General features: G+C 49.9%; 2 protein-coding genes across 2 annotated transcripts in view; one reads left to right on the forward strand and one right to left on the reverse strand.

The window, feature by feature from the left end:
• Positions 1–779: 779 nt before the first annotated feature.
• On the reverse strand, positions 780–7,676 carry Ttc24 (tetratricopeptide repeat domain 24). Its single transcript, XM_027920807.2, has 9 exons — positions 6,986–7,676; positions 6,662–6,865; positions 5,650–5,778; positions 5,372–5,484; positions 4,567–4,665; positions 2,774–2,871; positions 2,575–2,678; positions 1,302–1,395; positions 780–861 (listed from the first exon to the last, which is right to left on the reverse strand). The coding sequence occupies exons 1-9, from the start codon at positions 7,674–7,676 to the stop codon at positions 780–782; spliced, it is 1,614 nt and encodes a 537-aa protein (XP_027776608.2).
• Positions 7,677–14,641: 6,965 nt separating this feature from the next.
• Positions 14,642–21,454, forward strand: part of Iqgap3 (IQ motif containing GTPase activating protein 3) — a 38,629-nt gene continuing 31,816 nt past the window's right edge. Inside the window, exons 1-5 of the mRNA XM_027920990.2 lie at positions 14,642–14,696; positions 16,711–16,798; positions 18,589–18,745; positions 19,475–19,552; positions 21,190–21,266. Of these exons, the coding sequence (XP_027776791.2) occupies positions 14,660–14,696; positions 16,711–16,798; positions 18,589–18,745; positions 19,475–19,552; positions 21,190–21,266 (437 nt within the window). The 5' untranslated portion in view covers positions 14,642–14,659. The remainder of the gene's footprint in view (positions 14,697–16,710; positions 16,799–18,588; positions 18,746–19,474; positions 19,553–21,189; positions 21,267–21,454) is intronic.

The following is a 21,454-nucleotide window of genomic DNA, read 5'->3' on the forward strand; positions in this document are numbered from 1 at the left end:
GCTGAGGATGTGTCTCAGTGGTCAAATGTCCCCGAGTTCAATCCCCAATGACCCCAAATAAATAGTGTCATTGCTATTGCCCTGGCTGGCAGCTGGCCTTGTCCTACAGGCTGTGGGCCTGAGAAAGCAGTGAACAGAGGTCTGGGTCGGTTAGTGTAAGGTCTTCTGTAGCATTACATCTCCATTTCCCATCTGAGAAAAGAAGGTCTGCAGAAAGTCAGTGACTTCAAAACCACCTGACCAAGAAGTCAGAGTTTTATTGGTTGATTGTTCCTGTGTTGAGCCCACGGGTGCTTTACTACTGAGCTATATCCACAGCCCTTTTTAGTTTCTATTTTGAGACAGTTTCACCATGTTACCCAGGCTGGCCTTGAACTTGTTATCTTCTTGCCTCAACCTCCCAAGTCTCTGGGATTACAGGCGTGTGCTGCTGTACCTAGCAAGAAGTCATAGTTTTTAGAACTGGCAAGGGCTTTAGCAATCATGAGGTCTGGACTCAGAAGGAAAAAAAAAAAAAGCAGGGTAGGAGTTCACTATCCATTTTCTTTTTTCTTTTGCCTTTTGAGTCCAAAAATTCCAATTAGGAGCAAAGAGAATCTCTTGGAGCTGGGACTGCAGAGCCCTTAGCCCACCTGCTCAGGAGTCCACTCAGTGACTGTGTTGTTCTATTTCCGTACAGGGTTGAATGATTTGGGAAGAGGCTCAGTCCCCAGAAGTCTATGAAGTGTGTGTGTTGGGGAGTCCTGCAGAGGTGAGGGCTACAGCGAGCAGGGTGCAGGTCACATGATTATGCAGAAGCCAGACTGGGTGACTCTCCTCTGAGGGTTCTTGGGGAGGGCTTCCCTGGGCCGCCTGGCTGACCTAAAGGAGGGAAGGAGGGGTTGGCCAGTGGCATCAGCGAGGGAGAAGAGCAGGGGGCCTGCCCTGGCTCCAGCTCCCTAGGCCCTCACTGGCCTCCACTGGTGGGCTCCAGTGGAGGAAGCAGGAGGCTTAAACTTCATGTTCCCCACTTCTGTAGAGATCTCTCTCTCTCTCTCTCTCTCTCTCTCTCTCTCTCTCTCTCTCTCTCTCTCATTCCCATAGTCAGGCCATGCAGGAGGCAGGGAGACCCTGGGCTCCAGAGCTGGGTGAGGGTTGTTCAGATTGCTGAAGTAAGACAAACATTCAGGGCCCCCTATCCCAGGCACCAGATCATTTCTTTTCCCAGCTATGACAGTGGTCATGTTCCATCAAATATCATCCCAAGCCACACACATCTTCTGCTTCCTTCATCCATTCTTCTCCCCTCCTCCAGGACTCACCTATTGGCTTGGGAGCCATTGGGTATCAGGATACCAGAGTGCTCTCTAGGGGCACCCAAACCTCCAAATGGAAGATGGGTCCTGGGTCCTGGACCTAGAATGGAGAGGGTCAGACATTCACCACAAGCCTCTTCACATCAAGGAACATCATGGTGGGAAAGAGAAAGCTCTGGGGGAGGAACAAGGAGGCTGGATATCAGAAAATGCATTGGTCCTGGTACAGGGAGGGTGTACCAAAGACTGTGCCCTCAGCTGGGCATGTCTGTAATCCTAGTGACTTGGGAGGTTGAGGCAAGAAGTTTCCAAATTTGAGGCCAGATTGAGCGACTTAGTGAAACCCTGTCTCAAAAATAAATTTTAAAAAGGGGGGTGCTGGGGAGGGGGATGTAGCTCAGTGGCAGAATACGCTTGGGTAATCCTCAGTACAAAAAAAAAGAAGCAGCCAGTGTGATTGAAAATGCCTATAATCCCAGCAGTTTGGGAGGCCAAGACAGGAAGATGGCAAGTTCAAAGCCAGCCTCAGCAACTTAGCAAGGCCCTCAGCAACTTAGCAGGACCCTGTCTCAAAAAATAAAAAGCGGGGCTGGGGTTGTGTCTCAGCGGTAGAGCACTCGCCTAGCACATGCAAGGCACTGGGTTCGATCCTCAGCACTACATAAAAATAAATAAATAAAATAAAGGTATTGTGTCCAACTACAACTAAAAAAAAATATTAAAATAAATAAAATAAAAAGGGCTGGGGATATTGCTTAGTAGTAAAGCATCCCTGGGTTCAATCCCAGATTAAAAAAAAAAAAAAAGACTACGCCCTCTCTCTACAGGGGCACATGGGCTAACTTAAAGCTGGTAGTCAGTACACTTTGCTGTGCTTGGGGGAGCTCAGCAAGTAACAAGGAACTTGGATCCCAGAGTTGGGAGCCTTTGAGGAACATTCTAGTGAAGATTAAGCTAGGGTCAGAAAAACACCCAGCCTAGTACCTGGCAGGTAGCAGGCTCTCAACAAACCTTGGTGCTCTGAGATGTAAACTTCTAGAGGTTAGGAAAGCCCCAAGTATGGAGGGAGAGACCAATCTGGAAAGGGCTAGGGTTGGGGTGGAGTTGGGGTGTGGAGGAACAGGCCAGGGCCTTGAGAGGGAGGCAGAAGTGTGGGGAGGACTCTTCCAGGGGTTGGCAATCTGGAGAGCTGGATCTGGGTGACTCAAGGACAGATGGAAGGCTGGAGGACCAGGAAAGTAAGCTGAGGTGAGACGGGGGGACCACCTACTTGACTCACCCTCTAGTTTCTGAGGCACAGACGTGGGAACATTCACCAATCCCTCCTCTCCTTTCTCCTCCTGGCCCTCCTCAAATTCTTTATCTTCCCATCTACCAGACGGTCTGCAGGGGCAGGTGAACGAGGTGTGCAGGGGCAGAGGAGGTCCCACCCCTGCCACACCTCTCAACACCCCAGTCTCTGACCCAAGCTGCCTCACCTGTGCTGGGCATCTGCTGTACTGCTCTGTACCCTGGTTGAGGTCCCTGCCACTTGGCTGATCCTGCCTGGAGCCTGGGGTCTTCCTGGTGCTGGGGTCTGGGAAGAAGGAGGAGTCCAAAGAATTGATTTAAGAAAAACCCCTCCCCACTGCATATGCATATGTGAGTGTGTGTTCCCTTCACCTGCCTGCAGGGAGACATCATGGCCGCAGAGAGACGGTCTCACCTAATAGAGACACCCCAGGTGTGCCCACATTACTGGGAATAAAATTCCAGGATAAAGTTTTTTATTCCATTAAGGTCCCCAGTAACAACTTTCAAGTTAGAACTCAGGCTCACGGACCTGGCCAGAGCCTGACTACCGCCCCATCCTGCCTCAGGCCTCACCTAGTACAACCACAGAGTTAGTGGCAGATTTCAGGTAAGGCCCAGGTCTTCTGGCCACAAATCCAATCTCCTGACTGAGCCAGGCTAATATTTTTTTCAGAACTATTTTCATTTTTCCCATATTTTCTTACTGGTGCACTATAATTATACAAAATAGTGGGATTCATTGTTACATATTTACACACAAAATATAACAATTCAATTTGTCCCAGGGTTCCCTAGTATCTCCCCACCCCCATTCTAGTCCCTTTCCTCCAGTCTACTGGTCCCCCTTCTATTTCCAGGAGATTCCCCCCCAACACAGAACACTTTTCCTCCCTTTTTTTCCCATAACTTTTACATATGAGAGAACACATATGACCCTTGACCTTCTGAGTTTGGCTTATTTCATTTAACACAATGCTCTCAAGTTCCTCTATTTTCCTGCAAATGATATACTTTCCTTCTTCTTTATGGCTGAATAAAACTCTACTGTGTATATATCCCACATTTTCTTTATCCAGTCATCCATTGACAAGACACCTAGGCTGGTCCCATAATTTGGCTATTGTGAATTGTGCTGCTATAAACGTGGGTATGCATGGATCACCAGGGCATGCTGACTTTAATTCTTTAGGATAAATACCAAGCAATGGTATAGCTGGGTCATTTGGTGGTTCCATTCCTAGTTATTTGAGGAAATCCCATACTGATTCCCACATGGTTGAACTGATTTACAATCCCACTAACAGTATAAAAGTGTTCCTTTTCTCCCCACATCCTCTTATTTTTGCATATCCCTCCCTCCGCCCCCCAAAAATCTGGAGACTCGCCAGTAAGATTTCCTCAAAGCAACATCCCCATCCTGTGGCCATTTAGGGAACTGCAGCTAAAGATTTACACCTTTCAACCCTTCACAAAAGGCTTAGTATCCTTGTTTGAACTCATTTACTTGCACCCAGTGAGCTTGCTGCTACCAACCAACCAAAGCCCTGGAGCAGCCCTTGTTTGCTTTCTTTTTGGTACTGGGGATTGACCCCAGGGGCACTTTACCACTGGGCTACACCCACTGCCCTTTTTATTTTTTATTTTTGAGACAGGGTGTCACTAAGTGACTTAGGGCCTTGCTAAATTGCGGAGGCTGGCCTCCAACTTGCAATCCTCCTGCCTCAGGTCTCCCAAGTCACTGGGATTACAGAGTGCACTACAGCTCCCGGCTCCTGGAGCAGCTCTTGTGCTGGATGTGTGCCACAGTCCCTGCCCACCTCCCAGCCACTGAGAAAGTGATACACATCCCACACGCCAACCCAGATGACACAGATGAGCAGTCAAGCTCAGCATCCCTGAGAACATCAGCCCTGTCACTGCCCCTTCTCCAGGCAACCTCTCCCTCCTCCCCTGCTTCTTGTTTCAGGTGTCATCTCACCGATGGGTGAACCTGGACCAGCCCCACCTGGGCCAAGTGGGTCTTCATGGCATCTGCCAGCTTGGCCACCAGCCGTTCCCGCACAGAATCTGGCTCCTTCTGGAAAGAGGGAGATAATGGGGGAAAGGAAAGGCCTGGACTTTGTAGTTCTCAGGGAACTGGGTGAGAAAGAAATAGGAAAGAGGGGAGGGAAAGGGGCTTTATCTCCCCTCCTCTACCCCAGCCCTGTGCCTTTCCCAGTGTCCTGTGGACAGAGAATGCCTCTTCCTCCCAGTAGTATACGGGACCCAGCACTCAATGTGTCCAGTGTATGGTTTTCTTTTTTAAATTTTTTTTTTTAGTTGTAGATAGACAGAATACCTTTATTTTATTTATTTTTATATGGTGCTGAGGATGGAACCCAGGGCCTCAGATGCACTAGGCAAGCACCCTACTCCTGAGCTACAATCCCAGCCTCCAGTGTATGTTTTCTTTTCTTTCTTTCTTTCTTCTTCTTCCTTTTTTTTTTTTTTTTTTTGATTGTTTGGTACTGGGGATTGAACAAAGCCACATCCCCATCCCTTTTTATATTTTATTAGAGACAGAGTCTCGCAAAGTTGCTTAGGGCCTCACCAAGTTGCTGAGGCTGGCTCTGAACTCAGGATCCTCCTGCCTCAGCCTCCAGAGCCGCTGGGATCACAGGTGTGCGCCACCACACTCAGCTCCAGTGTATGTTTGAGAGTGAGTGAGTAACAGGAGAAGGAGTAAAGACCGGAATATCACCTGGGAAGGCTTCTTGGAGGGACAGTGGGGAAGAGGACCTCACCTGACACTGTATCAGCGCTTCCTTATAGTACTTCAAAGCCTGGTCATATTGTCCCAGTCTGGCTGCAGCAGCCCCAAGACCCTCGTAGGCCTGCCACAGCCCCTTTGTGTCCCCTGGGAAAGAGAGTCTGAAACGTTCCTCATCCTGTCCCATCCCGTGGACCGTCCACTCCAGAGGTACTCCCCACCCCTAGATCCCCCATCTGCCTCCCCATAGCCCCAAGGATCCTCAGTTTGGGGGTACCCCACCCAAGTCATGGGCTCCCCCTCAACTCTTACCAGCATCCTGGGCAGCCAGCAGGGCATGCAGATAGTTGTCTCTGGCGGCCCTGTGGTCCCCCAGCTGGCTCAGCGCGAATGCCAGGCTGCCAAGGCTTCGTCCCTGCTCCCATCGCTGCCCCAAAGAGCCTGATGATAGATCGCAGCCCGTCCTAAGAGGGGACTTTGGTTGCGGGGCATCAGGACCCTGCCTCCCATCAAGTAAGGAAGGGTGCCCAGGGATCCCGCACCCAGCCCCGGCCCAGCTCCAGGTGCACCACAGAGGCCTGAACTCTCTGTGCCGGCTTTTCGGGTCCTGAGCTCTGACCCCGTTGCCCACCCTGGCTGGTTTTACCATGCACCAACCTCGTGAGATAGGCAAGGCACATGTTTTGGTTTGGTTTGGTTTGGTTGTTTGTTTTGTAGTCCTGGGGATTGAACCCAGGGGCTCTTTACCACTGAGTCACATCCCCAGCCCTTTAAAATTAATTTAAATTTTTTATTTTTAGGTATTGAGGAGGGAACCCAGAAGTACTTTGTCACCGAGCTGCATTCCCCAGTCCTTTTTATTTTTTATTTTAAGACAGGGTCACACTAAGTGGCCCAGGCTGGCCTTGAACTTGCAGTCCTCCTGTCTCAGCCTCTGACTAGCTGGGATTACAGGCATGAACCTCCGTGCCTGGCAAGGCAGACCTTAATAGCTCCATTTTATATGGGGGGAAACGGAAGCTCAGAAGGACACACTCAGTCAGAGGAAGGGCTGGGCTCCGCCCGGGGCCTCTTATCCCAACCAGTGCCCTTCCCTGTGTCCATCGCTGCCTTTGCAACATGGGGGTGCCAGCTCCTGGGGCCGCAACCCTCTGTCCCCTCTGGCTATCCCATTTCCTGTACTCTCAGCCCTCACCTCCTCACTCTCGGCTTCCAGGCCCAAAGACCTTGCAAAGGTCATCTACCTTGAGTCCTGGGCCCCACTGAAGCCCCCCCCCCCCTTACTCCTTGAGCCCCAGTCTCATTCCCCAGCCCCTGCACTCACCATGGAGTTCAGCAGCCTTCTGGTGAAACTGCCGGGCTTCCTGATAGTTGCCAAGGGCATTGTGGGCCATCCCCAGGTTTCTTAGCACAGTGGCCTGCTCTCCTGGCCTCTGACACAGGGACAGGGCCTGTAGGAAGGTCTCCACGGCCAGAGGGAACAGCTGGAGCTGGGAGTAGCCCAGGCCTAGATCGTTATAGAGCTGTCCTGGAGGACACAGACAGAGCAGTCACGTCTGGGGCCGTCCACTCGCCCCTTCCCCGACCTCACAGTAGCATCAGCTCGGTGTCTCCCCAGACCCCACATCTTCCCTGCCCAAGGCCTCACCCAGCAGCCCCTGCTTGGTGCTCCTCTTGGCCAGCCTCCGGCTCCCCTCCAGCGCCTGCGCCACCTCGCCCACCCCGTGCCGCCCACTCTTGAGCATACACTCCGCTGCAGCCCCCAGTGCCCGGGCTGCAGCCCGAGGCCGGCCTGCTTCGGCGTAGGCTTGGCTTGCTTCCTTCAGGCACTGGGCTGCTCTCTCGGGCTGTCCCAGGGCTTGGTAGCAGGCTCCCATCTTCGCTTGGGCTTCCCCCTGGTCACCCTGTGGCTGGTAATGACTCAGGGCCTTGTGGTACCAGTTCAAGGCTTGGGGCAGGTCACCCAGGGCATGGTAAGCCAAAGCCACGTTGAAACACTGGTCACCATGACACGTGCCCTGTGCCTTCTCTTCAGGTTGGGCTCCAAGGAGCAGCTCAAGGCCTCTGGCCGGGTCCCCAGTCTCCACATAGGCAGCCCCCAGGTTGAAGGCGCAGGCCCGAAGCACAGGGTTATTTCTGGTTCGTGGGGCCTCACAGGCCAGGAGGAAAGCCTTCTGGAAGTTGGTCAAGGCCTCGTGGTTCTGACCGGCTTGCAGAGCCCGGTGGCCAGCCCTGGTGAGGGCCTGGATAATGGCCTCTTGCTGCAGCCACTTTCTTTTCTTCTTGTCACTCAAGGGCTCTGGTTCCTGGGGGATATCCTCAGGACTGGGGGGAGACATTGGGCTGACAGTGGGGAACAGAGGGTCAGTACGTCCACCCTGGCTTCCCCAACAGAAGGATCCCTAAAGGGCAATCCAACTCTGCCCCTGTCCAGGCGCAACCCACAGGTTCCGGGGTCTCCCTCTGACATCTCACCTCATGTCATCTGTCCCAGTGTGCCGCAGATTGACACTGATTCTGAGGAACTTGTTCTTAGCTTTCCTTCAGCTCTCAGGTTTCTTATTTTTTCTTTCAGAAAGTCCCCTTCCCTGCCACCGACTGGGGACTTCTGTGGTCCTACAGCCCCTTATGCCTGTGTCTTTTACGGTATTTATTACGCTGGTTTGGAGACGCTAACTTTCTTGTCTGTCTCTCCCATTAGATTTGGAGCAACTTGAAGGCACATAATAGATTCTTAATAAACTTAATGAATGAGTTCTAGGGACAGCTGCTGCTGATGGGTATATAGTGTGAGTGTACTCAGTGCCACCAAAGTGGACACATAAAAATGGTGAGAATTCCGGGCACAGGGCTCACACCTGTAATCCCAGTAGCTCAGGAGGCTGAAGCAGGAGGATGGCAAGTTCAAGGCCAGACTTAGCAATTTAGCTAGGAAGAAAAAAAAAAAGATAAGGAAAAAAAATGGTGAGAATAACTGGGCATAGCAGTGCAAGTCGGTAATCCCAGCCACTTGGGAGGCTGAGGCAAGAGGATTACAAATTGGAGGCCAGCCTGGGCAATTTAGTGAGATCCTGTCTCAAAATAATAATAAAAAGGGGTTAGGGTCATAGCTCAGTGATAGAGCACCATTGGGTTCAATACCTAGTACTGCCACCACTTCTGGCCTCAAAATTTTCTTTTTTTTTTTTTTAAAGAGAGTGAGAGGGAGAGAGAATTTTAATATTTATTTTTTAGTTCTCGGCGGACATAACATCTTTGTTTGTATGTGGTGCTGAGGATCGAACCCGGGCCACACGCATGCCAGGCGAGCGCGCTACCGCTTGAGCCACATCCCCAGCCCCTCAAAATTTTCTTTTAATGAAAATGGGTTTATTATTTTTTGGGCTGGGGATGTGGCTCAAGCGGTATCGTGCTCGCCTGGCGTGCGTGCGGCCCGGGTTTGATCCTCAGCACCACATACAAACAAAGATGTTATGTCCGCTGAGAACTAAAAAATAAATATTAAAAAATTCTCTCTCTCTCTCTCTCTCTCTCAAAAAAATCTTAAAAAGAAAATGGGGGTGTAGCTAGTGGCAGGGTACTTGCCTAGCATGCATAAGGCCCTGGGTTCAATCCCCAACACACACACACAAAATTTTTTAAAGGTTAAAACAAATTTTATATTATATCTACTTTACCACAATAAAAAAAGTTTATGCAAGCCAGGCACAGTGATGCCCGCCTGTAATCCCAACGGCTCAGGAGGCTGAGACAGGAGGATCGAGAGTTCAAAGCCAGCCTCAGCAAAGGTCAGGCCCTAAGCAATTCAGGGAGACCCTGTCTCTAAATAAAATACAAAATAGGGCTTGGGATGTGGCTCAGTGGTCAGGTGCCCCTGAGTTCAATCCCTGGTACTCCCCACCACCAAAAAAAAAAAAAGTTTATGCAAAAAAAAATTTTTAAGTTTATGGAATGAACAAAGAAAGAACAAGAAACACAGAGCCCCTCCTCTAACACCTCATCTACACTATGCCTGCACATACACTTGTCCAGTCATAATCTAGGCTCCCTGCTGCAAATCCAAGATGTAGTTGAGGTCAGTGAGCTCCTGTTGTGGTCAGGAGCCATATGAGGCATCCGGGGCCCAAAGCTGAACAGGCTACTGAATGGGCAAGGAGCCAACCTCCAGAAGAGCAATTCTGTCTCCAGATCTACTACCTCCTCCCTTCCTCAGGGGCGGGATTCTCTCTCCCTGTCTCTGCCTTCTACCTGCTTGTCGGTTTCTGTCCCCCAACATCCTGCTCTAGTCCCCAGAGTTCTCTTAAACCCCAATACATTCATCTCATCCGCATGTGTATCCTATTAGTATTTTTCCTGTTGAAACAAATGCAAAGCCCATTCCTGAACTCTTTCCTAGGACACAGGAAAAGGAGTGGAAAAGCCCCAGGTGTTGGGCTCTTGGCCCCTCCTATTTTCTCCCCTGTCTCCATCTTTTTTTAGGAAGGGCTGGCAGAAGTGAGGCGTTCTCTTTTTAAAAACAGTCTCTTTGGCCGGGCGCAGTGGCACAGCCTGTAATTCCAGGACCTCAGGAGGCTGAGGCAGGAATATTGGAAGTTCGAGGCCAGACCCAGAAACTTAGTAAGACCCTGTCTCAAAATAAACAGGACTGGGGAAATAGCTTGGGGGTAAAGCGTCAATTTCCAGTACCAAAGAGTTCAATCTCCAATATCAAAAACAAACAAAAACAGACCCAGACCTGCTGACTTTCCAAGACCCTCGACCCTGGGGTGTTCCTGGCCATCCCCATCCAGTTTGGGTGCCCTGCTGCAGAACGCCTTACCTGTTGGGTTTCTCTCTGCAGCTGGCTTTCTGGAATGGTTCCTCTGGCTTGGGTTACTTCCCCTAGCTCTAAGCTCGGAGCCCCCAGGGTTACCAGACAACGGGGTACCGCCCTCCCCTCCCAGGGAATTGAGTGACAGCTCAGGTGGCCTATGTTAGTGCTATGCCCTGATGGTGCTGGGACACAGACACCAGAGGTCTATTCCCCTCCCTCTCCCCCATCCCTGCAAACACCCCCACCCCAAGTCCCTTCCTTCAAGGAAAGCATCACAGCCTCATAGGGCTGGTTACTAATTAAAACTCTAGAGATCATCTCTCCCATCCCTTCCCTGCACAGGCAACATGGCTGAGGCTCAGAACGAAGATGTGACTTGAAAGAGGGCCCAGGGCAGTCGTGTAGCTGGGATTAGACCCCAGGTTTTCTGGTTCAAGATAATTAGCCCCGAGCCCCTTCGCCATGCCGTGATTACAAGCTTTAATGGGCTTGGGCTGTTCTGGAGGTGAATCCTTTCACAGACACACACACTCTGACAAACTGTGCCTCTGTGTGGTAGTCTCACATTTGGGAACAGGGTGAAAAAGGTTGATGGTCAGAAAAGGCCTGAAGATCAGAAGACCTCCCTGCCCCCAAACTCTTTTTCCTAGCTCCACTGATCTGCAACCTCCAGGTTCTGCTTAATGAGAGGACTGCAGGCCCCAGGACCACAGGGACCTAATGACCCAACTCTCCAAGGGTGGCCTGAATCAGAAAGCACATGTCCTCATTTACCTAGAGAAAGGCTTCTTTTAAGTAGAGAGTTCTTTGCCAGAAACGAACCTATAAGGAAGTTGTTGGGCTCACCTGCATTTGCCCTGCGGCCTCTGCTGAGTGTTGGCTGTGGGCAGGCATCCTGCCAGACATCCTAGAGGGTGCCCTTGCCCACGGCAGGCTCCTCTAGGCCTTCAGAACCCTACCACAGTCTAGCCCCGGGCTAAATACGCAGCTCAGTCTGTCCTTCAATCAGCAGCCCTCCTTAAGGATGGACAGGATGATTTGTGGTGAGGGAAAGGACCCAAACTGCTCTCACCAACGTTCCAATGACCTTCCAATGATCCAGCCACCATTTCTGAATTTTTTTTTGTACAGGTGCCAAGCTACATCCACAGCCCGTTTTATATGTTAGAGACAGGGTCTTGCTAAGTTGCTTAGAGCCTTGCTAAATTATGCTGAGGCTGGCTTTGGACTTGTGATCCTCCTGCCTCAGCCTCCTGAGCTGCTGGGCTTACAGGTGTGGGATTCCAGAAGCCCATGGCTTCTGAATTGTTTCCTTGTTTGGTTTCACGCTGTATCTACCACATCCTTGCGCCTCTCCATTTACTTTCCATCACCCACGTGTCCTGGCTCTGTCTTTCCTTCGCTGACAGTTCCTCTTCCCTCACCTTTTCTTGGTCCTCTTTCCACCTCCTAAGCTAGTTTTCCCCAAACTCTGTCCTTTGCCCTCTTTCAAGAACATTTTATCCACTCCTTTGATTTTGACACCACTGATAAGTCAATAATTTCTGTAGACTTAACTTGTCCAAATGAAACTCGTATTTCTTCATGTTTGTAGTGTTACAAGTAGAAACCCAGGAGAAAACCTCAGCTCCTTCTTTGATTCTTCATCTTAGCCCAATGATTCCACCTTTCTTTCTTTTTCTTTTGTTAGTGGGGTGGGGAGTGGGTACTGGGGATTCAACCCAGGGGCATTTTACCACTGAGTTACATCCTCAGCCCTTTTTATTTTTTGAGACAGAAGCGCTTACAGCCTCACTAAGTTGCTGAGGATGGCCTTAAACCTGCAATCCTCTTGTCTCAGACTCCAGAGCCACTGGGATTACAGGCTCTCCAGTCCTTTTTTAAAATTTTGAGACAGGGTCTCACTAAGTTCTTCAGAGAGGGTGTCCCTAAATTGCTGAGGCCATTCTCCAACTTGCAATCCTCCTGTTTCAACCTCCTAAATTGCTGAGATTGCAGGCATGTACCACCTCACCCGGTTAATGGTTTTACCTTTGAAATTCCTCTCCAGTGCATGCTCTTTTCCACAGTCTCATGACTATGACCTTGGAGGTGAAACTGTATATAGTGGCTAAGAACTTAAACTTGGAAGGGGACTATCCAATTTAAATCTTGGAGAGGTTGAGAGCCGGAAAGGCACCTGGCATATTACCAGAAGGAGTGCTTGAGAGGTGAGGCCAGCGAGCCATTAAGATGATGATAATTAAGTTAAGCTGTGTATAATTGCTGTGACTGGATGATGCTGGATTGAAACAGGCTGTGTATTCAGTTGTATATGGACCCCTGCTGTCTGGCAATAGGGCGGCTCCTGTTGCCTTGGGCGCCCGTTGAGTTCCAGTTGAGCTCTCACAGGGATTCCTGGAGAGTTCGCGTTGGTTGGTGAGGTTCCAGTGGAAGGAGTTCTGGTTGGTGTGTGGTGTTCCTGGGAGGGCCGCGTGGGTGGTGTTCCCGGGAGTTTGGGCAATAAAGGAGTTCCTGTTTGAACCTACAAGTGCCTCGTGGCGGCTCGGTTATCTTGTGCCCAGCCAGACTGCGGCATCTACCAATTATTAGCTGTCTAGAGCCTCGGTTTATCATCAACATTGTGAAGATTAAATAAGATGGTTCTTATGATGCTAAATAAAGCATCTAGAATATAAGCACTCAATACATAGTGACGTCATGTGTTGGTACATAACTTTGGTGTACAAGAAATACATCTCTACTCGTCTCTGTTTCTTGCCCCAATTCTGCTGGGATTGTGGAAGCAATGTGAGTCAGTTTGGGAGCCCAAGAGGAGATGATATGATGATATGTGCTACCAAGTCTTGAGAGGGGAGGCCCATCTGGTCCTCAGCTATCTGTTCACAAAGGTGTTCACTGACACCACTCTCCTTATCCTGCTGACCCTTTCAGGCCCAGACCTTCACCAAGCAGAAGAGGAGGGTAACTCATTCAGGAACTTGACTTCTTGTTGGCTAGGGAATTTCTGCACAGCTATCTAAGGGTGTATCTGCCTGGCTTCTGAATGTCTCAGGGTCCAGTACTACTGGAAGCCTTCCCAGCCTCCCCAGGAAGTGGAATATGGAACTCCTATCACCAGGAGCCCCCTGCACCTGGACTCTCTCTACTTCCCCCAGCTGGCAAGAGGCAAGGGGAATGACCCCCTCACGGTCTTCAGGGGAATACTCACTGTCTTCGAGTCTTACTTTTCTGAGTATTGCCTCAGCACTGAATCTTCTCTGTTCCTCTGAAGGCTGTAGGTTTGGATGCTTTCTGTTTTCTGCCCATTCACACGTCTCCCCTGATTCAGTGAGCATAGATGGCCTGGTTACTTGAGTGGAGATAGGAAAAATACCAGACGAGGGACCCCATCACAAAACATGCCAAAAATATTTTTCAGCATAATTATTGTTATAGTTCTCTTTCATTAGTTCAGGTCTTTATTAGCTTTCATCAGGGCTACTGCATTAGTCTCCCAGTTGGTCTCTGTCCTTAGCAACATCTTCCTCCAAGCCCCTGCTATAAGAGGACTCTTTCTAAATTGTAAATCGGGTCCTGATCTAGGTCTAAAGGGCTCCCTGACTGATAACTGCTAACCAGACCCCATCCCAACACCTTAGCATGACACCATGGTTGTGTGGGACCTGGCTTGACCTCAGAGATCCCATCCTGCCTCTCCCTGGCTGAACTTTGCTCTCCCCTGAAGCTGAATTTGGTTTTATTTCTCCAAATCACTTAAAAACAAAAAACCGGGGATTGAACTCAGGGGCACCCGACCACTGAGCCACATCCCCAGCCCTCTTTTGCATTTTATTTAGAGACAGGGTCTCACGGAGTTGCTTAGGGCCTCTCTAAATTGCTGAGGCTGGGGTTACAGGCAAGAGCCACCCCTCTGGCTTCTCCAAATCATTTTTTGAACAAGCTGTTTCCACTGACCCGAACGCCTCTCTCCTTCAATCTGATAAATTCTCTTTCACTTTTCAACCCACATCAGCTGTCAACCTCCAAAAGGAAGACTGGCCAGCCCTTCACTGCAAGGACTGCCTCCCTCCTGTGTGTCGCTGACCCTGATGTATCTGACGACACGGCTGTCCGGCTGTCCGTCCTAGAACAGCAAACTCAGCTCCAGCTTTCACTGCATCATCCAACGCTGCTCCACCACCTGCTTCAGTGCACAGCACCTAGTAGGCCCGCAAGCTAGCGAGACCCAAGAAAACAATGGGAAACGGGGCCGGTAATGGGAGCACTACGGAGGAAGGACAGAGGCGAGGCTAGGGGCAACGAAGGAGCCTGGGGAAACGGCGAGGCAGGGGAGCGCCGCCTCAGGTGGCCCGCATCCTCCCCACCTGGGCCGCCGGACTCTGCGGCAGAGGACTACAAATCCCAGGGTCTCCCGCGGCGGACACCGGAAGTGTCCTGTCCCAGGGTGGCGACGGAGAGGGGCGGTGGCCCAGCGGCGGGAGATTCAAACCTGGAAGAAGGAGGAACATGGAGGGGAGAGGAGCGGGCCGGGGCCGGGCGGCCTGTGAGTGCAAAGAGGGTCCGGGGGGCTGCTGCTGGTGGGGTCGTGGCCATGGCGGGCAGGGTGGCTCGGGGGCTGCGCCGGGCTCGCTGGGCCAGCGGCGGGGGACCTGGCCGGTGCGAAACGCCCCCGGCTGCCGGAGCTTTCCAGAACCTTCTCATCCCCGAACCGTGGCACTGCAGGGCGGGAGAACGCAGTGGCCTAGACGCCCCTGAAAACTCAGCTGTTGCTGATGACCGACGGCCTTGCCCAGCATCGCCGAGGATCGGGACTCCTGGGGAACCTGGGAAGCCCTTGGGCTTTGAGACTGTCCCTCAGGTGCCCGAATGGCCCGAGAGGCTTGTTAGAGTGCAGATTCCCGAGTTCCACCCCGGAGTTCCCGCTCCGTAGATCTGGGTTGGAGCCCGTAGTCAGCGTTTATAAGGAGCACCCCACCCAGGTGGTGGAGGCCGGTGGTCCTGAGCCTCACTTCCAAGACACTGCGCTAGGGACCGAGATGGGTTGGAAGGGGTGGGAGGGCAGGTCTCCGTCAGATCGTCTGAATGACAGGCAAAACCTGCTAGCTCTTCCTTCACCCCCTCCTTCTCCATTGGGGGGGGGCAGAGAGAGAGAGAGAGAGAGAGAGAGAGAGAGAGAGAGGTGTGCAAAGTCCTTCAGTCCTCAGTTCATAACTCTGAGGTGATGTCACCCACTTACTGTTTTATTTTCCATGCTCAACAGCCAACACTTGTTCCTTGTACACCCCCTCAGAGGAACTGTTGGATTTCCTGTGGTTGGCCAGTGCTTTCAAATCTGTACTTGGAGATGTGTGTGTGTGTGTGTTAGCTTTCATAACTGCCAGTTCATAACTGCTACTGTCCTGCCCTCTCCCAAACCATATTGCTGGGTATGCAATATGAGGAAATAGGATCAGGAGTGAGAATGACATTAAATGCTGAGTCAAAGGCAGAATCACCAAGCTCTGACTCTCTAGGACCTCTCTGTTTATCCTTCTGGTGGGTGTATTTCGCTTTCTCTCACCCTTTGTGTTTCATTTTTATTGTCTTCTCTAAAGAGAATATAGAGTTGGGGCAGAGAATAAATGGAGGCTGTGGGCTAAGGTCACACAGGAGGACACTATCATTTAAGGCATTCCCACTTCTCAAGTTTAAAGGTCAGAATGTTGTCTGCATTTTCTTTAACTTGAAAGTTATTTTGCTCCTCGGTGACCTATAACAAAAGGATAGCTGAAGTACCTTTATGATTTACAAAAATTCTTTTTGTCCTTCCACTTAATCCCAAGTGAATGGTGTGGTTCCCACTTTTGGACCACCTTTTCCCCTTTCTGTTTGTTTGTTTATTTATTTCTGTAATACTCGGAACTGCATATGAATAAGTAAAATAAAGATATTGTGTCCACCTACAAGTAAAAAAAAATTTTTATATATATATAGATATATCTATATATATATATATAGATATATCTATATATATATATAGATATAAGAGTAGAGTTCTGAGGGCTAGGAACATAGCTCAGTGGTAGAATACTTGCCTAGCATGCATGAGGCCCTGGGTTTGATTCCCCAGCACCATTTAAAAAAAAAAAAAAGAAGAAGAGTAGAATCCACTAGTGCCCAGGGCCTGGTCAAAAGGAGGTATTGAATGAATGAGTGGCTGTTGAGTGATGAATCCTGGGTGGTTCTGTTAATTGAGCCTTTGAGAGAGCACCTGATGAGGATGGCACAGCTCGTCCTCTTGGAGAACTCAGAGGCTAATTAGGAATAAATTATGGAGCAACATTCTCAGCCAAGGAAAGTTCTAGACAGCCCTGCTTGGGCAAGATGGAGGGAAGGAGGAGGAGGACAGGAATATGGCTACAGAGGCAAAGGAAGAAATGCCTCTGGCATAGGAGGCCCCTGGTAAAGGGTGTCCTAGAAGAGGAATGGGGACGTATCAGGACTCTGAGCAGGGCTGCCTCGGGAAGTCTGTTAAAGCTTCAGTGCTGAGGGCTTCACGGACCTTCTTCCCTCCGCAGATGAACGCCTCACAGCTGAGGAGATGGATAACCAGAGGAGGCAGAACGTGGCCTATCAGTACCTGTGTCGGCTGGAAGAAGCCAAGCGGTGAGTGAGGCCCAGCAAGATGGACTCCTCCTGGTCTCCTTTCCCACTCCCCCACCCCCAGGCACCTGTTCCCAAAGCAAATGCAACAGGACAAAGATCTGTTCTGTGGGAAAGGGCAAGCTAAAATAGCATCTTCTCTCTTGAGGGGGTTATTTTGGTACTAGGGGTTGACTCAGGGGTGCTTTACCATTGATCTACTCTCCCAGCCCTTTTTTATTTTTTATTTTGGGACAGTCTCGCTAAGTTGCCCAGGCTAGACTTGAACTTGCCTTTTGCCTTAATCTCCCAAGTTGCCGGGACCACTTGCGTGGGTCAGCATGTTCTGTTTCTTTAAGGCAAACCCCAAACATTATATCTTTTTATCCTCTTTCACACTTCAATGCATATTTCCAAAACCTGTGGACATTTGCTTACATAACCTCAGTGCCATTATAATACCCAACTAAATTGTCTGCAGTCCCTGGAAGATCAATGCCCAGGCCATTTTCAGATTGTCCTGATTGTTGAAAAAGACAACTAGTTTTTTCCCTTCGACTCATTCAAATAAAGTTCTAGAGAAGCTCTCGTATTACACTTACCTCTTCAGTCTTCTTTAATCCAGAGCAGCTCACCTCCCCGTTTTCCGTTTTTATGTCATTGACTTATTTAAGAAACTGGATCACTTTTCCTGTAGAACATCCTACATTCTGACTTTATTTGCTTCCTTGTGTCATTCAACTTGTTCCTCTAAACCCCAAATTTCCTATAAATGGATGTTGGTTCTAAAGGCTTGATTAGATTCAGGTTCAACATTTTTTTGACAAGTAGACTTCATGGGTGGTGGTGTGTTTCACCTCACATCTCATAGGAGGAACAGTGTCTGCTTGTCCCACTTTTAGTGATGTTAGTGTGATCTGGGAGCTCAGGTTATAGCCTTTTCTTTATTTCATAAAACTCACCATTAACCTTTCTAATGGCTTCCTCCTTGGTTGACCTACCAGAATCTATTATTTTATTGGAAATGCAAAATAACTGTTTTCTAATTCTGTTATGTCTTCATTAATCAGCCGAAAATCTGCCCAAACAAGACCAAACAAAACTTTCCCTCATCATCTTGGGACTATTTGGTTATTCTACCATCCAATTTATCCAGGAGGAGGAGCAGGATAAACATCTAATTCTTTCCTTTTAACCAACAGTCCTTTTGTGTGTGAGGGTGGGGAGGGAGTACTAGAGATTGAACCCAAAGTGCTGTACCAGTGATCTAAAGCCCCAGTCCTTTTTATTTTTTTATTTTGAGATAGGATGTCATTGAGTTGCTGAAGCTGGCCTTGAATTTATGGTCCTCCTGCCTCAGCCTCCAAAGACTGGGATTACAGGCGTACACCACTGTGCCTGGCCAAAGCTGAGTTATGAGCCACATAACATGAGCTTTCTGCACCCAAACATGAGCTTTCTGCACCAGGTTCCCAGGGAACAATGCAATATGGAGGAAGAAGCAGATTCACCTTGGTTCAGTAGACTGTTACACAGCCAGGCAGACGAGAGCTTATGTTATATAACAAGCAAAGTCTGTTTAAGCCTCACTGAAGATGGGCAGGTGCAGGATCCCTGAGGGAGGATTTTCTGGGGTCAGTGAGGCTGAGGGTTGGCTTGTCCAGGTATTTGGGGCAGCTTGGAAGAAGGTGGGATCAGTCAGGCAATGGGGCAGAAGGGGAAGGGTTGGGGAGGGAGGACAGGTCCTGCAGTTGGTGTAAACTAGCGTGGCCCACCAGAGCAGGTGAGAAGGCTCTCTGCTTTCTTGCTCCTAGCTGGATGGAGGCCTGCCTGAAGGAGGAACTTCCTTCCCCGGTGCAGCTGGAGGAGAGCCTCCGTAACGGAGTGTTGCTGGCTAAGCTGGGCCACTGTTTTGCACCCTCTGTGGTTCCCCTGAAGAAGATCTACGACGTGGAGCAGCTGCGGTACCAGGCGAGCACTCTCTACTTTCCTCCTCTCAAGCTACCCCGTCTCCTTGCAGCTGTGAGGGTAGAGTGCCCATAGAATTTATTGTCCAAATCTGGATACTTTAAAGGATGAAAGAGGATGCTATTAATCATTGCACTGGGACAACAGGTATTAATCAGTGTCTCTCTGTCAAGTGGGTGTGGATCATTTTTAGCAGCAAGGACACTTGCTAGGTGTGTTTTAAGATGGCCCTGAAGGGCTTGGGATGGAGCACAGGATGGAGCTCAGAGATAGAGCACTTGGGTGGTATGTGCCAGGTCCTGGTGTTCATTCCCAGCACAGCAAAGTTAAAAAGAAAATGATGACCCTGAGACTAGAACTGCTTGCAGACTCCTCTGCCCACAGGCTACACGCAGTGACTAGTGGGCTTTGCCACCCTGAGTTCTTCCTGGGCATGCACCTCTTCTCCATGCTGTAGCCAGCTTAAACCTCCTCCCAGCTCCAGACTCCCCTTTGCTGGATTGTTAGCCCCACCCCTGTGCCGTCATTTCCAGCTGTCCAAGTGGATCATCCATTCCTGGTGGCTTCTCTGTTGTGTTCCTCTGTCCTGGGAAGATGGGAAATCCACAGGGTGGGGTCCTCCGGCTTTCCCCACCCTTTCCTCTTGACTCTCTAAGCTGTGGTGGGCTCTCTGCCCATAAGGAGCACTGACAACTGTGGAAATAAATTCTTCTCTCTTCCCTTCCCTTTCAGGCAACGGGCTTGCATTTCCGCCACACAGACAACATCAACTTTTGGCTGTCGGCCATTGCCCACGTCGGTCTGCCTTCGGTAACACTGGGCCTCAAGATCATTTCCCATGTTCGGGCTCTGGGTGGGGCTCATTGGCAGGGTGCTTGTCTAGCATGCATGAAGCCCGGGTTCCATCCCCAGCACCGCAAACAAACAAACAAAAATATCGTTGTTCATCTTTACCTTCATCAGTCCTCTCCCCACTGACCCCCAGCTCCATAAGCTTTATCTTCCTGGGCTCTTTAGCCCCCATCTTCATGTATCTTCTGAATGACTCTAAGAGATCAATTCCTTGGGGCTGTGTGTCTTTGAACTGAGTTCCTTAGTCTCTGTTCCACTTCCCTATGGATAAAATGGGGTGAAGGTCTTCTGGCCTGAGTTACAGCTGCCATTCTGCAGTGGGGCCCCTGTATAACACCAGAGATATGCTTATATCAGCCAGCCATCTCTCCATGAGAATTCCAATGGAGTAAGGACATCCTTAGGTGGTGGGCTTCAAGTTGGACTCCTAGGCCTAAGACCCTCGCTGGGTGCCTGCTGCATGTTCTTTATTCTGTGAGTCTCAATTTGTTTCTCAACTTTGAAATGGATAAAGGACCCTGCCCTGTTTTATCTTCTGATGGGATCCCCTGCTCGGTACAGATCCTCTTTGTAAAGAACTACAAGGCATGATAGGATTCTCTAAGGTGTGGTTCTTTTCCATTTTGTTTTCCTTCCCTGTAGAAGGGAACTCTAAATGAGGAAACAGTAGTGAAGAAAGATGCCCTTTTTTTTGTTTTGTTTTGTTTTGTTTTTGACGGGAGGCAGAAGCGATGGAGGGCGTGTGCCTTCAGTGGGACTGACATTAAGTCTCTAGATTTGGTCCTTTATCCTAAGCCTACATGTAGCCAAGATGTATTGAGGTTAGGCCTCATTATAGTCACCAGAGAAGACATGCCTAGGGTGCCCCAGTTCTTAAAGGGGCCACCACTGACCAGAGGCCTCTGACTTGGAGACAGGGATGACATATCCTGATGTCTTTGTGCTCCCTGGCAACGCATGCCTCGTTGGGCTCCCCATGGGAACACGGCCAGCCCCCCAGCATATCGCCTTTCTGGTGGGAATCTAAGGTGAGGGACATGAGCATAGGCTTATTGTGGCTATAAGTGACTGGGGCCTATTTTTCCTGGAAGATAGGGTTTGTATCCTATGGCCTTGATAGCATCATCTGGGGTTGAGTTAAACCGGGCACCCTGTGACTGAGTGACTGTGGCTGTCTTGGCTCAGTGTGTCCCCAGTGCCGTTCTTTTATTATTATTTTTTGGTACTGGGGATTAAGCCCAGCTGCATTTAACCACTGAGCCACATCCCCAGTCCTTTTTTATATTTTATTTAGAGGCAGGGTCTCACTGAGTTTCATAGGGCCTCGCTAAGTTGCTGAGGCTGGCTTTGAACTCACGATCCTCTTGCCTCAGCCTTCTGAGCAGCAGGATTCTAGGCATGCGCCACCGTGCCCGGCTGCCTTTCATTTATATTGAACTGCCTAGAAATGACTAAGGAGATTGACGTAGAAGCCTCAGGCATAGGGGACACACGCCTCGGGTTGGAGAGGAAGACCCAGTTGCTCCGCTCCTCTGTACATGCCTGGTGCTGCTCAAAGGCCCTCAGTGGTGGTAACTGGCTGGTTTCCCCTCTAGACCTTCTTCCCGGAGACCACAGACATCTATGACAAGAAGAACATGCCCCGGGTGATCTACTGCATTCATGCTCTTAGGTGAGAGATCCCAAATTCTGTCACCCAGGTTCCTCTGGGTAGATGTAACCAATAATTGTCAAGAAACACAATAGGAAGGAGGGAGGGTAGACCATAGCAAGCACCTCTCCAGAAAGTTAGACTCACCAGGGTAAGTTGAGATTTATGTGACACTTATGTGAGAAAGAGCAGTTATGGTGGATCCTTGT

This window comes from Marmota flaviventris, chromosome 10, assembly GCF_047511675.1.
Source record: "Marmota flaviventris isolate mMarFla1 chromosome 10, mMarFla1.hap1, whole genome shotgun sequence".
NCBI classification, from domain to species: domain Eukaryota; kingdom Metazoa; phylum Chordata; class Mammalia; order Rodentia; family Sciuridae; genus Marmota; species Marmota flaviventris.